Genomic DNA, 15,264 nt, shown 5'->3' with positions numbered 1-15,264 from the left:
TAAACTTACCCAAGGAAATCAAAGTCAATAGTGGAGTATTTGGCTTGAATCAAAGCCCACAATCCCCAAAAGAAATGAGAAGCCTAAAAAGGAGGAAAGAAAAATCAAGAATTATGGTAATACATTTCTTAATAAAACAACTGTCAAATAATGTTCTTTTTCTTCAACTCCATGCTGAATACAATCTTGATGCTCTGTCTAAAAAACAGCAAATACTGAGCATACAGTTATCTGGATGACTATCTATGTCCACACCAAAAGACATTATAATATGTTTATAACCTCTTAAGAAAATAAAGCCCAATTCCTGTAACTGCTTTGTGGAGACTGAGTTCAGCATCAGTACTAATAGATGTTGGTTAATTATTTTTAATGATTAAAACTGCCAACAGGCTTTTCCTATAAAATACAGGATTATCAAAGGACTTTGGCTTTTTGACATAAAAATATAAACAAAAGGGAAAATCCAAATCTCAAAAATGAAAAATATATTTAAATATGAAAAATGTTCTAGACATGCCAAACATCTCAAAACAATTTTTATTGGCCCAACAATTTTCTATAACCAACCATGACATACTGTAACATGATTTTACCTACGCCAGACAAAAATGGGTCTTAAGACTTCAAGAGAAAAACAGATGACTGTACGAGCTATAAAATAACTGCTATGTGTGTGCTTTACAATCTATTTCCAGTTAAACAAGAAAATATCTTAAGATTCGAATATTAGCTAATAAAACCTCACTTCCCAAGAAATAGTCTAACTAAAAATATAGCTAGAAAAAAAGTCTTGAAGGGTTTTATTTCAAATAAATTCCTTATAGTAACAACAAAAGGTGTCTCAGAAAAAAAAATTCCTCAACAGCTGTGATCTTGGTATTAAAATAATCAAACAAACCAATTGGGTAGGTAAAGCAACACAATGAATGAGGAAGGATTCTTAATTTGAATTGTGAATTGGGGGGTTTCAAGTCCAGGTTCTGTCACTAACTCTTTTTGCAACAACCTTCAGTAAGTCACAAATTTTTAGTGTCAGAATTATCACTTAAAAGATAAGAAACTATTAGCCATTCTGTATTCCACACAGGATTGTTTTAAAGATTAATGGAGGGGGCATCTAGTGTGTAGGTGGTTCAGTATGTTGAGTGTCCAATTCTTGATTTAGGCTCAGGTCATGATCCTAGGGTCATGGGATCCACACTGAGTGTGGAACCTGCTTAAGATTCATTCTGGCAGTTGCCTGCATGGCTCAGTTGGTTAAGTGTCTGACTTTGGCTCAGGTCATCATCTCATGGTTCAAGCCCTGCATTGGGCTCTCTGTTGTCAGCACAGAGCCTACTTCAGATCCTCTGTCTCCCTTTCTCTCTACCCCTCCCCTGCTTGTGCTCACACTCTTTATCTCTCAAAAATGAACATTTAATAAAAAAAGATTCTTTCCCTCTGCCCCTCTACCCCCTACTCGGGGGCCTTGAAGGAAGGAAGGGAATTATATATATCGTGGGAAATAATCTCACTGACCCAATCAAAGGAGGGACACGGAGACTCAGAGCACAGTGAAGCAAGACTTTAATCAACAGTCTTGCAAGAGCAGGTGTCTGACAGACAAGCACACTCGGAGCAGTCACAGCAGACAATTTATCTCCTAGTGTGCAAGTTCCTCCTCTGGATCCTCACTGGCTGAGTACTACAGTGATTATAGCCTTACCCCATCACCTATGCCCATCTAAGGCAAAAAGTAGTCTAATTGGAATAATGTACATTTCCTGAGGTGATGCACAGACTTTCAGTCCCTCTGTTGTTCTTTGGTTCATGCTCACTACAAAACCTGTAAAAATAAGCCTGCGAAACGGAGAAGGGGAAGAATGGGGAAGTGAAGTGTCCAAGGGTTTGGCACTCATTATGGGGGGAGAGGGGTTTCATATATATGTCCAATAGGTTGTAAACCTACTATTAACTAGACAGCACAGCTTTTATTTGGTATTTCTGAAAAAGAATCATCTCCCTTACTTCATACACACACACACACACACACACACACAGGTATCTATGAAACTTTTAACCTCTAAAGATCTCTTTAAAGTATGTTGTTGTAATAATATCCATTTAAAAAATATTATCACACTTTGCTTTTAACTTCCTCAAAAAATCACTAGCAGGATATATAACTTCCCATCAAATACAGATATAGAAAAGAATAAATATTGTAGTAAAGAGTAAACAGCTAAAGTCACATGCACATGAAGTCTAATGGTTAAACAAAATTTAAGAAAAGCTGAGCTCTGGAGTCAAATTGCAAACATTATTACCTATATGACTTTGAGCAATTAACCTCTCTGTACCTTTGTCTCCTCACCTGTAAAATGCAGGTGTGATATGATTTATAATGAGAAATAAATATTTGGTTTTTATCCACTGTCTCTGGCTCACAGTTCCCCAAATCCTTGGAATTTTCTAAGCATAACAGCAATGGGAACATCTTTTTGTTATAATATTTGGTCTTTTATTATAAGTTCCTGAAATAGTTCCAGAACAATAAACGTAAAAGGAGTATCTTGTTATTCAAAACAAGTCCCTTTCAACCACACCTGAGTTTTGGAAAGCACCTCTAGATGAGAATTGGTTGCCAGGGAAACCAATGAGATGATTAGAGGGGTGGGCATCTCACAACTTCCAGGGAGGGGAAAGGGGAGAGAGACCGGAGTTCAGTTTTCAATGCCCAATGTTTTAATCAATCTTGCCTATGTAATGAAGGCTCCATATAACCCAAAAGGAGAGGGTTCAGAGAGCTTCCAGGCCTGGTGAACCAGAATATATATCCACACGCTGGAGGGTGGTATACACTATCCTCCTCGAGAACAGAAGTTCCTATGCTCAGGACCCTTCTAGACCTTGCCCTATGTACCTCTTCATCTGACTGTTCTTCTGTATCCTTTATAACAAACTGGTAAACATATGTAAATGCTTCTCTGAGTTCTAAGTGCCACTCTCGCAAATTAACCGCACCCAAAGTGGGAATTTTGGAAACCTCCGATTTATAGCCAGTGGGTAAGAATCACAGGTAACAAATGAGACTTGCAACTGGCACCTGAAAGAGGGAACAGTGGAGTGAAGTGTCGTGAGACTTAACCCTTAACCTATGGGATCTAACACCTATGGAATTGCAGGACACTGCTGAGAATTGGAGAACTACTTAGTGATGTAGAAAAAACACACATCGGAGCCGAGTATATATATCTGGTATATAACAAACATTCAATAAAATGCTAATTACTATAATTATATAAAATTAGAATGATAAAAATATAAAAACTTTCAAAAATGGTTTTCTGAGGTGCCTAGTTGGCTCAGTGGGTTAAGCATCTGACTTCAGCTCAGGTCATGAGCTCACAGTTTGTGGGTTAGAGCCCTACATCTGGCTCTGTGCTGACTGACAGCTCAGAGCATAGAGCCTGCTTCAGATTCTGTGTCTCCCTGCTCTCTGCCCCTCCCCAACTTGTGCTCTTGTGCGTGTGTGCACGCACACTCTCTATCAAAAATAAACATTAAAAAATAAAATAAAATATTATAAAATAAAATAAAAAATAATATAAAAATAACATAACAAAAATGGTCCTCTTTCTACCTGAGGAAGTCCCACATATTGAGAAATGAATTATGAGATGAGATGTGCTTCCTTCTTTTTAAAGTCTAAAACAGTGGTTGTCAACCCAGGGGAGGTGTCTGAGACTCAAAACTATTTCCTATATGGCACAAAAACAGACACTCAGATCAATATAGGAGAATAGAGAACCCAGAAATGGACCCACAGACATATGGCCAACTAATCTTTGGCAAAGCAAGAAACAATATCCAATGAAATACAGTCTCTTCGGCAAGTGGTGCTGGGAAAACTAGACAGAAACACGCAGAAGAATGAACCTGAACCACTTTCCTACACCATACACAAAAATAAACCCAAAATGGATGAAAGACCTAAATGTAAGACAGGAAGCCATCAAAATCCTCAAGGATAAAGCGGGCAAAAACCTCTTTGACCCTGGCTGCAGCAACTTCTTACTCAACACATCTCCAGAAGCAAGGGAAACAAAAGCAAGAATGAACTATTGGGACCTCAACAAAATGTAAAGCTTCTGAACAGCGAAGGAAACAATCAGCCAAACTAAAAGGCAACCAACAGAATGACAGAAGATGTTTGCAAATGACATACCAGAAAAAGGGTTAGTATCCAAAAATCTATGAAGAACTTATCAAACTCAACACCCAAAAAACAAATAATCCAGTGAAGAAATGGGCAAAAAACACGAATAGACACTTCTCCAAAGAAGACATCCAGATGGCCAACTGACACATTAAAAAATGCTCCACATCACTCATCATCAGGGAAATACATACCAAAACCATGATGAGATACCATCTTACACCTGTCAGAATGGCTAACATTAACAACTCAGGCAACAACAGATGTTGACAAGGATGCTGAGAAAGAGGATCTCTTCTGCATTGCTGGTAGCAACGCAAGCTGGTGCAGCCACTCTGGAAAACAGTGTGGAGGTTCCCCAAAAACTTAAAAATAGAACTACCCTAGGACCCAGCAATTGCACTACTAGGTATTTATCCAAGGGATACAGGTATGCTGTTTCGAAGGGGTACATGCACCCCAATGTTTGTAGCAGCACTATCAACAATAGCCAAAGTATGGAAAAAGCCTAAATGTCCATCATTGGATGAGTGGATAAAGAAATGGTGTGTATACATACATACACATATATATATATATATACACTATATGTATATATGTATATATACATATACTATATGTATATATACATACATATGTACATATGTACATATGTATGTACATATACTATATGTATATACATGTATATATACGTATACACACACACACACACACACACACACACACACACACACACAAGGAGTATTACTCGGCAATCAAAAAGAATGAAATCTTGGGGCACCTGGGTGGCTTAGTCGGTTAAGCAGCCGACTTCGGCTCAGGTCACGATCTCGCGGTCCGTGAGTTCAAGCCCCGCGCCGGGCTCTGTGCTGACAGCTCAGAGCCTGGAGCCTGCTTCAGATTCTGTGTCTCCCTCTCTCTCTGACCCTCCCTCGTTCATGCTCTGTCTCTCCCTGTCTCAAAAATAAATAAAACGTTAAAAAAAAAAAAAAAAAAGACTGAAATCTTGCCATTTGCAACTATGTGGATGGAACTAGAGGGTATTATGCCAAGCGAAATTAGTCAGAAAAAGACAAATATGACTTCACTCATATGAGGCCTTTAAGACACAGATGAACAAAAGGGAAGGGAAACAAAAAAAATATAAAAATGGGGGGGGAGGGGATAAAACATAAAATACTCTTAAATATGGAGGGCGCCTGGGTGGCTCAGTTGGTTGAGCGTCGAACTTCGGCTCAGGTCATGATCTCACAGTCTGTGGGTTCGAGCCCCACGTCGAATTCTGTGCTGACAGCTCAGAGCCTGGAGCCTGCTTCCGATCCTGTGTCTCCCCCTCTCTCTGCCCCTCCCCCACTCTCACTTTGTCTCACTCTGTCTCTCAAAAATAAATAATGTAAAAAAAATTTTTGTTTTAAATATGGAGAACAAACAGAGGGTTACTGGAGGGGTTGTGGGAGGGGGGTTGGGCTAAATGGGTAAGAGGCATTAAATCACTGTTGCACTATAGGATATCTAATTTGGATGTAAATTAAAAAAAATAAAATGTAAAAAATTAAATAAAAATAAATACTAAAAAAATTAAAGCAAGCTCCAAACTCTGAGCTGTCAGAACAGAGCCCAACATGGGGCTTGAACTCACGAACCATGAGACCATGACCTGAGCCAAAGTCGGATGCTTAACTGACTAAGCCACCCAGGCACCCCAACGGTGTATTTTTCTTTAACTTTCTTACATGAGTGTTGAATTTTTCAGTAAGGGAAAAAATTATTTGGTTTTGTTTCAGTGCTGTGTCTTCAAATACAGATGATAGCAGTATTAAAGCCCTTACTCTCTTGCTATTAAAAAAAAAAAAAGGATCAAGTATATTTTAACTTTGGTTCTATTTTTGTTTTAATAAAACATTGGATTTAAAAAATATATATTTCTTATAATACTATTAATATGCTACTTGCCTTCTTGAATATGTTAACATCTGCAATGATGGTTTAAAAGCAATGGTGGGTAAAGCTACTAGTACCTTACAATATGTCAAGGCAGTGTCACCAAACACACACACTCACATCACCACTACACACAGTAAAAGACAAGTCTTGTCTGTGTGAAGAATGTCCTTTACGAAGCCATTGAAATTATTAATTTTATTAAATGTCTACCCTTGAGTACACGTTCTAATATTCTGTGAGATGGTGTAGGAAAGTACACATAAAGCAGTCTGCTATACACCCAAAAGAGGAAGGTTGTTTCAAGGAAAAACATTTATGACTGAGTTGTGAGCTGAACTTGCACATTTTTAATGGAACATCATGTTTACTTGAAAGAACAACTGACATTCGAACCACTTATTAGACTTGGGCATTTGGCAGATATTTCTCAGATATAAAAAAGAGCACTTGTCATTTCAATGAAAATAATTGACAGTATTTGTTGTCAATGATAGTCTTCAAGTATTCAACCTAAAATTAGAACTTTGGAAAATTTGTATTTGATTCTGTGAGCCTACCAGCTTCTCAATACAGTATTTAAAACTTTTCTGATGACACTGATTGTGATATCAGCAAATGTGATATTTTTATATCATATAATGAGATGTATTAACATCTGTAAGATCTATACAACTCAATGAATCAATATTTCCCAAATAATACTGAATGGTGTTAAAATTACAAAATCATGCACTGCCAAAAGAGCCATTCAAAGTGCAAAGTAAATCAATGGATTATAATATAATAGAATACGAAAAATTAATTGATGTTTTCTGACTGCACATTGCAACTAACCTTTAAGAAATAACCACCTGTTGAGTTCTGGTGATGTATCAAAGAGAAAATCCACAATTATCTGAAAAGGCAATGTACTCATTTCTTCCAATACGTGTGTGACACAGAACTTTCTTTGTATACTTTAACCAAGCCAATATATTGCAACAGATGAAATGCAGAAGTAGATATAAGAATCTAACTTTTGGGGCGCGTGGGTGTCTCAGCTGGTTAAGCATCCGACTTTGGCTCAGGTCATGATCTCGTGGTTTGTGAGTTTGAGCCCCGCCATCGGCCCCGTGTCAGGCTCTGTGCTGACAGCTTGGAGCCTGGAGCCTGCTTCAGATTGTGTCTCCCTCTCTCTCTGCCCCACTCCTGCTCATGCTCTGTCTCTCTCGGTCTCAAAAAAAAATAAAACATTAAAAAAAAATTAGAAAAAAAAAAGAATCTAACTTTTATTAAGCCAGACATTACAAGGATTTGCAAAAGTGTGAAATAATGCCATTCTTCTCACTAAATTGTTTTTTTGTTTTGGAAAAATAGTTATTTTCCATTCAAAATGATGTTTATATTAACAAGTTTATTATTTTTTACTTAATAAATATTTTGAATTTGTTTTAATTTTCAGTATGACAAATACTGATAATTAACTGAAATAAACAAAAGCTCATAGATGTCTTCAAAAAAATCTTGAGGGATGTCTGGGTGGCTCAGTTGGTTGAGTGTCCAACTCTTGATTTGGGTTCAGGTCATGATCTCAGGGTCATGAGATCAAGCCCCATGTCTGGCTGTGGGCTGAGCATGAAGCCTGCTTGGGATTCTCTTTCTCCCTCTCTCTCTCTGCCCCTCCCCTATTTGCACTCTCTCAAAATAAATAAACATTCAAAAAAAAATATTGGGGCGCCTGGGTGGCTCAGTCAGTTAAGTTCTGACTCTTGATTTCAGCTTAGGTCATGACCTCATTGTTTGTGAGTTCAATCCCTGCATCAGGCTCTGTGCTTGACAGCACAGAGTCTGCTTGGGATTCTCTGTCTTCCCCCTCTCCCTGCCCCTCTGCCCCTACTCTGCTTGCATGCTCTTTAAAAAAAAAAAATTGGGGAGCGGGGGGGGGTGTCCTGGATGGCTCAAGTTGGTTAAGTGTCTGACTTCATGATTTCGTGGTTTGTGAGTTTAAGCCCTGCATCAGGCTCTGTGGTGACAGTTCGGAGCCTGAAGCCTGCTTTGGATTCTCAGTCTCCCTCTCTCCCTGCTCCTCCCCTGCTTGCACTTACGCACGCATGCTCTCTCAAAAATGAAATAAAAAACATTAAAAAAAAAAAATCTTGGAAGTGTAAAAAGAAAATCCTGAGATGAAAAAGTTTGAGAACCACTAGTTTAAATCACCTAACCATATTTAAAGTGATATAAAAATCATCTGTAATCTCTGATCAGGCCAGTTCTGTGAGTAGAAAAGACTGCAATCAGGAAATTCTACACCTAAAAATAACATCAAACCAGCTCTTCCCGCCATTTCAAGCAACGTTCATTCATATACTAGTATAAAATAACTAAACAGTTCTACATTAGAGATGCACTACACACAAACTTCACAAAAATCCCTCTTTTTGACAGGCAACACCTTTTATAGGATGAAAAATGAAAAATTTATATACATTAGACTCTTAAATGGATGAAACGGAAATGCAGGAAAACAGCCCATTCATCATTTCCCCAAAATATCAAAGAAAATACTTAAGTCCTAATAAAATAATGTAATATTCTATGTGATTTACTTATACTCTTATTATTTCTTTCAAATTTGGAAGTTGTAGATATGTAAGTCTATTAAAGGGCATTTTAACTTCTAGGCTATTGTTCTGTATAGAAGTTGTTTGTATGACCTGTCATGCATTTCTGACAGCCGCACAAACACAATCGGGGCGGGGGGGGCTCAGTTGGCTTATTCTGCATCTGGCCTCAGGATCAGAGCTGACGCTTCTGTTCCTGACAACAAGAAGGATTAACAAGCCTCACCTTCCTCCTTGAGCCAGACCAGGATGGGGGGATGGATGAGGAATATGCAGAAGCCCAGGCTCCTAAGATTGTGAGATACGATAAGAGAAACAGAGAAAAACAGTATAGCTCGGGACTGCACTGAGGCAAACTTAATGACTAACCATAAGTCACACAAGGGTAATATATATTGCCCTGGCGGGAAGAGCTTGTTTGAAGTCCCACCTGAGGGGAGGATGCTCTGCCCACAACCCTCTATCAGGACTCCAACTGGGCTATTCACCACGGGGCTTCCCTAGCAAGAAGGTTGGATGTTATAAGTACCTGACTTGGTGTACTAACCCTTCTTTGTTCTTCTCTATACTTCTCTCCTTCCTTGTGTTTACTATAATTGTTTAATTCCTTATAATCTCTTCCCCTTATAATTAATAAAGTCTCCCTCCACAAAGCCAGAAGTGCATCTAGTGTGAATTCATATTACTGAGAACAGGTACCCATCTCTGTGGCAAAGAACAATTCAAGGCTTTATAAGACAAACAAGTAACTAAAATGAATCCTCAAACTGGTTTCTGAAAAAACCTAAAAACTGGTTTCCTACAACTAACATTTTCTTAGAAATAATCCAAAGTCTGCAAACAATGTGTCTAACAATTAAAAAACCCATATGTATACTCTATTTGATTTTATAATACAAATGCCTACTTTTGTTTACCATCTCAGTATTAGTTAATTACAATAAACAATCAGCAACATATGAAGTCTTTTAATATTTACAAGTCTACTCACGCCCTCAGCAGTAAATATTTAACCAGCCATTCATTAAAAAACATCTATATCCTAATCTTACTCAAACCTCTTTTCTCCACTTATCAAATCAGCTTTATAATGTATGTATACGCTGTCTTCATGACAAGTGATCAAGGAAGGAAGGTTCTCAGAGGAGGAAACAGTATATAAGACACGTCTATAAGGAACAAAAAGAATTTGCCAGAGGATGCAGGGAAAAGGGCACTCTAGGGAGGAAGAAATAACTTATACAAAAGCATATAGGCTTCAAACATGGAATGTACAGAAAACAAGATGACTCTGCTAAAGCAGAAGTGGAGGTGGGGAAGAAGACAGAATTTACAGACTGCTATCATTTGGATTCACCCTGTAGGTCACAGGGAACCATAAAAATGGAAGAGACATACTTATATTCATGAATTAGATCTAGTTATTAAAAAGATTAACTTTTTAAATGTACAGGATGAAATATAGACAGGAGAAACTTGGAGGCAAAGAGACCAGTAGAAGTTGACATAGGTGACAAATTAACAGCTTAATCAAATGTCACATAATTAAGGAGATATGGCTGGAATTGAGAGAATTTTAGGAACTAAGAGTAACAGAACTTGGAAACAGAAAAAATTGATAATAAAGAAGAGGAACACATGACATAAAAGAAAATTACTTTTTTCCTGATTTCAGAATACAGCAACTACATGGATGATATTTAATTAAATCAAGACAGAACAAAGAATAAATAATGGAACAGAGGACAGGATGCATGAAATAAAATTCAAATTTGGACATACTGTGGTCAATTACTAATGGTATCCTGGATGGTGGCAAATACTGATCTTGAGATCAACAAAGGAAAAAAAAAATCAACTTGGGATCATTAATATAATAGGAAGTACAATAAAGTCACAGGACTAGGGGCACCTGGGTGGCTCAATCGGTTAAGAGTCTGACTTAGGCTCAGGTCATGATCTCCCGGTCCATGAGTTCGAGCCCCAAGCTGGGCTCTGTGCTGACAGCTCAGAGCCTGGAGCCTGCTTCGGATTCTGTGTCTCCCTCTCTCTTTGCCCCTCCACTGGTCGTGCTCGGTCTCTCTCAAAAATAAACATTAAAAAAAAAAAAAAGTAATGGGATTAAATCATCCAATGGAAATATTTAAAGCGAAAGGAGCTGGGAGAACCCAAAATCAGGACAATAGGAAACACCAGTATTGTAAGAGGACTGGGAGAAGAGGAAGAAAAGGAGGAGCCAGGGAAAGAGACTGAGTAGGAAAATACAAAAGAGAACCAAGGAAGAATGGTTATCACAAAAATTAATAAAGAAAAAATTCTAAAAATCAATGGTAAATACTGTCAAATGATTTTGGCAGAACAAATAAGATAAACACTGAAAGTTCAAACTGTATTTAGTAATTATGTCATTATTGGTAACCCTGCCATGAATTATTTTTTATTTTTAGAATAGTGAGGGGAGAAGACAGATTGCAGTGGCCTGAGGAGTGCATGAAAGATAATAAAGAAAAAAGACAGAGGGTTTGCTTTTGTTTCCCCCTACCTTCCCAATTATTTATTCATTCCAACACTTGAGATTGCGACAGACGTTTACTTAATTACTGTGGGGTGAAATTAAGAGTTGGTAAAAGAATTATGTAAACTGGGCTAGCTTAAAAAAAGAAAAAAAATTGCAAAAAAAAATCTTGAAAATGAAAGGCATACAGGGACACCTGGGTGGCTCAATCAGTTAAGTGTCCGACTCTTGATTTCAGATCAGGTAATGAACTAATGGTTCATGGGATTGAGCCCCCATATCAGGCTCTGCACTGACATCAGGGAGCCTGCTTGGGATTCTCTACCCCTTCCCTGCATGTGCATACATGCTAAGTAAATAAATATTAAAAAAGAAAATAATAAAATGATTCTTTAAAAAATGACAAGAAAGGCATATACATCAAATCTCAGGAAAATTAATAATCTCAAGTAAGAGGGGCTGTGAAGCCAAATGTGAGCATTCATCTAAATTCTGCTACATTCTTTCTATTCTAAAGATAGCAAGAGAGGTCCTGATGCAAGAAAGTAACCCACCTCTGGAGAGAGTTGTCAAGAACAGCACATAAAAGAGGACCGCAGCACAATTTAAATAAAAAGAGAAATTCAAACCAAAATTGGCTTCATACCTGGTTCTCAATGGTTTCTTAATGAGGAAAAATCGGAAATTGGTAACAGACTCTCAGAGAATAAACTGTAATGTATATGAAAACTAAAGATTATGTAAATTAAGGACATGCTAAATAAGGAATACTATTAAAAAGGTATCGAAGTTTTATGTCTCATTAACCATCCTTCTGTTTTTTCTTGAAGTTTTTATTTTGAGAGAGAGCACATGCACATGAGCAGGGTAGGGGCAGAGAGAGAGAGGGAAAGAGAAAATCCCAACCTGTGCTAACAGCACAGAGCCCGATGTGTGGCTTAAACCATGAGATTGATCATGACCTGAGCTGAAATCAAGAGTCAGACGCTTAACCAACTGAACCACACAGGTGTCCCTCATCAACCATCCTTTATTCTTTTTCTGTAAGACCTTCTACTGATCATGACATTTCATGAATGTTTGCTGTACATTTCATATATTCTTTTTTCTTCTTATTCAGGTTAAATTGTGGTGCCTGGGTGGCTCAGTTCATTAAGTATCTGAAGTCGGCTCAGGTTATGATCTCACAGTTCTTGAGTTTGAGACCGGCATCGGGCTCCATACTGACTGTGCAAAGCCTGTCTGGGATTCTCTCCCCCGCCCCCCTGCCTTTTCTCGTTTGTGCTCGCTCTCTCTCAAAATAAATAAATAAACTTTAAAAAATAAAATAAAATCAGGTTGTTTGTTTAATCAGGTTAAGTAAGTTTCCCTCCAATTCTAATTTGCTATGAATTTTAAACAGGGATGCATGTTAAATGTTATCTAAAAAGTATTTTGTACATATTATTTGCCCTTCCAAATTGTAAGTACTTTGAAGCAATGCACTGTTGTATTCTTCTTTTAATCCTCCAATCTACATGACCTAGAGTAGTAAGTACTAGGTATCTTATTAATGGGTATTATAAACAACTTGATAATCAAACCAGAAGTAGTTATTTTTCAATACCATGATATATATATAACCGCAGTATCCAAAGCTGTTAAATTTTTATCATCAAAAGTTTACAAAAGAACCCAAGGTAGCTAATAGTAAAAGTGTTTTTGTTTGACTAATCAATAAGCTATGTGGACTTTCTGTGGAAATTAATGAACTCAATGCCTTAGGAATAATTTACGTAAATAGGTGCATGAAAAAATATAAATTATAGCGACAATAATATTCCTCATATTAATATAGACAGTGGCTAAACAGAACTATGTAGGTAAATTTTGAAGTTTATTAAGTAACGTCATGAGAAAGAAAACCCTACATTCTCTACTTTAAGATCATGCTTAAATAAAATAAATGGGAACAGCAGGCATCCTAGGACCAGCTGGAGAGCAGGCCATTAATTAAGCCAACAGTTCGCTGAAAATAGATATCAGAACAGAAGATGAGTCAAGTTTCAGCACACCCTCTTATTTCAGATGTATTCTGAATGGCTCTGGGAAAATGCTGCTCTTAAAACAATGGAAAAAGTACACCCATGAGCCATCAACAGGGTTTATTTGTAAAGACAACATAGCAAATATTCCCCATGTGAATTGTACCAAATTGTATTAAAACTAAGAAGAAACAGCTAAAATAACTTCAACCTAGTATTCAATTTAATTGTGTAACACCTTAGCTGAAAGCTCATTCTAATTCATCACACCACTCTCAAAAGATAATTGAACTCTTTTTTAAAAAATAAATGCACTCAAGAGTACAGAAAAGTGGGTCTTAAAAATAATAATAAAGCATTAACACATCAAAGAAGCTGGAAATAACTAACTGCTTATCAAAAGAAGACCAAGACAAAATACTAGGTAAGTTATGAAAACATAATTCTATTCCTTCCAATCTACTTTTATCATCTTAACAGTAAGATGTGATGATTAAATGTACTGTGGAGGGACACCTGGATGGCTCAGTCGGTTAAGCGTCCGACTTCAGCTCAAGTCATGATCTCACTGTTCATGAGTTCAAGCCCAGTGTCAGGCACTGTGCTAACAGCTCAGAACCTGGAGCCTGCTTTGGATTCTGTGTCCTCTCTCTCTTCCCCTTCCTCATTCGTCTGTCTCTCAAAAATAAACAAACATTAAAAAAAAATTTAAATGTACTGTGGAAAGCCTCGTTTCCCATAAATCTTTCCTTGATTATATGTTTTTTGTAACATAAAGAGAATAGATAGAATATAAAAAAACTGCTTCACAATTAATCCTAACTCTAGCTAGAATCCATTCATCATGTAATTACTGAGCACTTACCATGTGGGTAAGGCACTGTTATTTTAGAGGTTAAGAATAAAATAATGAATAAAACAAAATCTCTGTCCTCAAAAGCTCCTTAATATGGGAGTTGTAAAAAAAATCATGTTTTGTCCTAATTTTGAACAAAAATACACAAAAGATGATGAAAATTAAAAAGCTTTTTAGGGGCATGTGGGTGGTTCAGTCGGTTGAGCATCCCACTTCAGTTCAGGTCATCTGACGGTTCTGTCAGTTCGAGCCCCACATCGGGCTCACTGCTGTCAGTGCAGAGCCCACTTCAGATCCTCTGCTACCTCTCTGTCCCTCTTCCCCTGCTCCCTCTCTTTTGAAAATGAAAAAACATTTTTTTTTAAAAGCTGTTTAAATTATATTAAGAATCTTTCATTGTTAATAGTTAAACTTACCAATGCAAACTGATTGACCTGAATGAAGAGTATTTCAACCTCCTTCTCAGTGACTTCAGTCCCAAAGCCTTTATACTCTTTGTAAGCTTCAAGGTAAGAACGCAGCCACTGGCCCTGTAGTTGTCTGTCTGGATAGAGACTATAGTCTACATCACTCACACCTGAAATGGAAAAAAGGAACACTAAAACTTTTAAAAACACGTTATCTCGTATATACTTGAATAATTCCTAAAGTAATCCTAAAATAACTAGATGTTAATAGCATTTATTAAAATAAACCCAAAAATCTAACGTGCTGAAACTTGAATCCTAATGTATGACCTGTTTCATTATCATAATCAATTCTCATTGCTTCAATTTCTCCTCAAAGTGTGAAGCTTGAACCACCCATATCAGAAGCCCCAAATCTTCATTCTAACAAGCACCTCAGGAGATTCTTAAGCACACTAATATTTAGAGCATTTCCTAGAACTCCAGCTCTAAAAACATTTTTTACCATTACTCACAGGGTAAGAAATACATTTTACATTGAAACTTTATACATTCTCCTGGTACTAAGTTCCACAAAACAATATTTACCCTAACTACTCCTTCCAACTCGGATACCTTCTATGTCTTTTCTTTTCTGCTGCTTGTTTTAAAATAATCACCCACCAAATCTGGTTTTAAGATGTGCTATTTGAAAAAGAGTAACCTAGGGGCACCTGG

General features: G+C 37.3%; 1 protein-coding gene across 1 annotated transcript in view; it reads right to left on the bottom strand.

Moving 5' to 3' along the window:
* ETNK1 (ethanolamine kinase 1) overlaps positions 1–15,264 on the bottom strand; it is a 67,113-nt gene that overhangs the window by 6,085 nt on the left and 45,764 nt on the right. The window contains exons 6-7 of the mRNA XM_015064283.3: positions 14,557–14,717; positions 10–83 (exon numbers count right to left, since the gene is read on the bottom strand). Coding sequence (XP_014919769.2) covers positions 10–83; positions 14,557–14,717 — 235 coding nt within the window. The remainder of the gene's footprint in view (positions 1–9; positions 84–14,556; positions 14,718–15,264) is intronic.

The sequence above is a fragment of the Acinonyx jubatus genome, chromosome B4, assembly GCF_027475565.1.
Source record: "Acinonyx jubatus isolate Ajub_Pintada_27869175 chromosome B4, VMU_Ajub_asm_v1.0, whole genome shotgun sequence".
Taxonomy (NCBI): Eukaryota; Metazoa; Chordata; class Mammalia; order Carnivora; family Felidae; genus Acinonyx; species Acinonyx jubatus.
The sequence above is the reverse complement of the archived record's forward strand: the minus strand, read 5'-3'. Positions and strand labels throughout refer to the sequence as shown.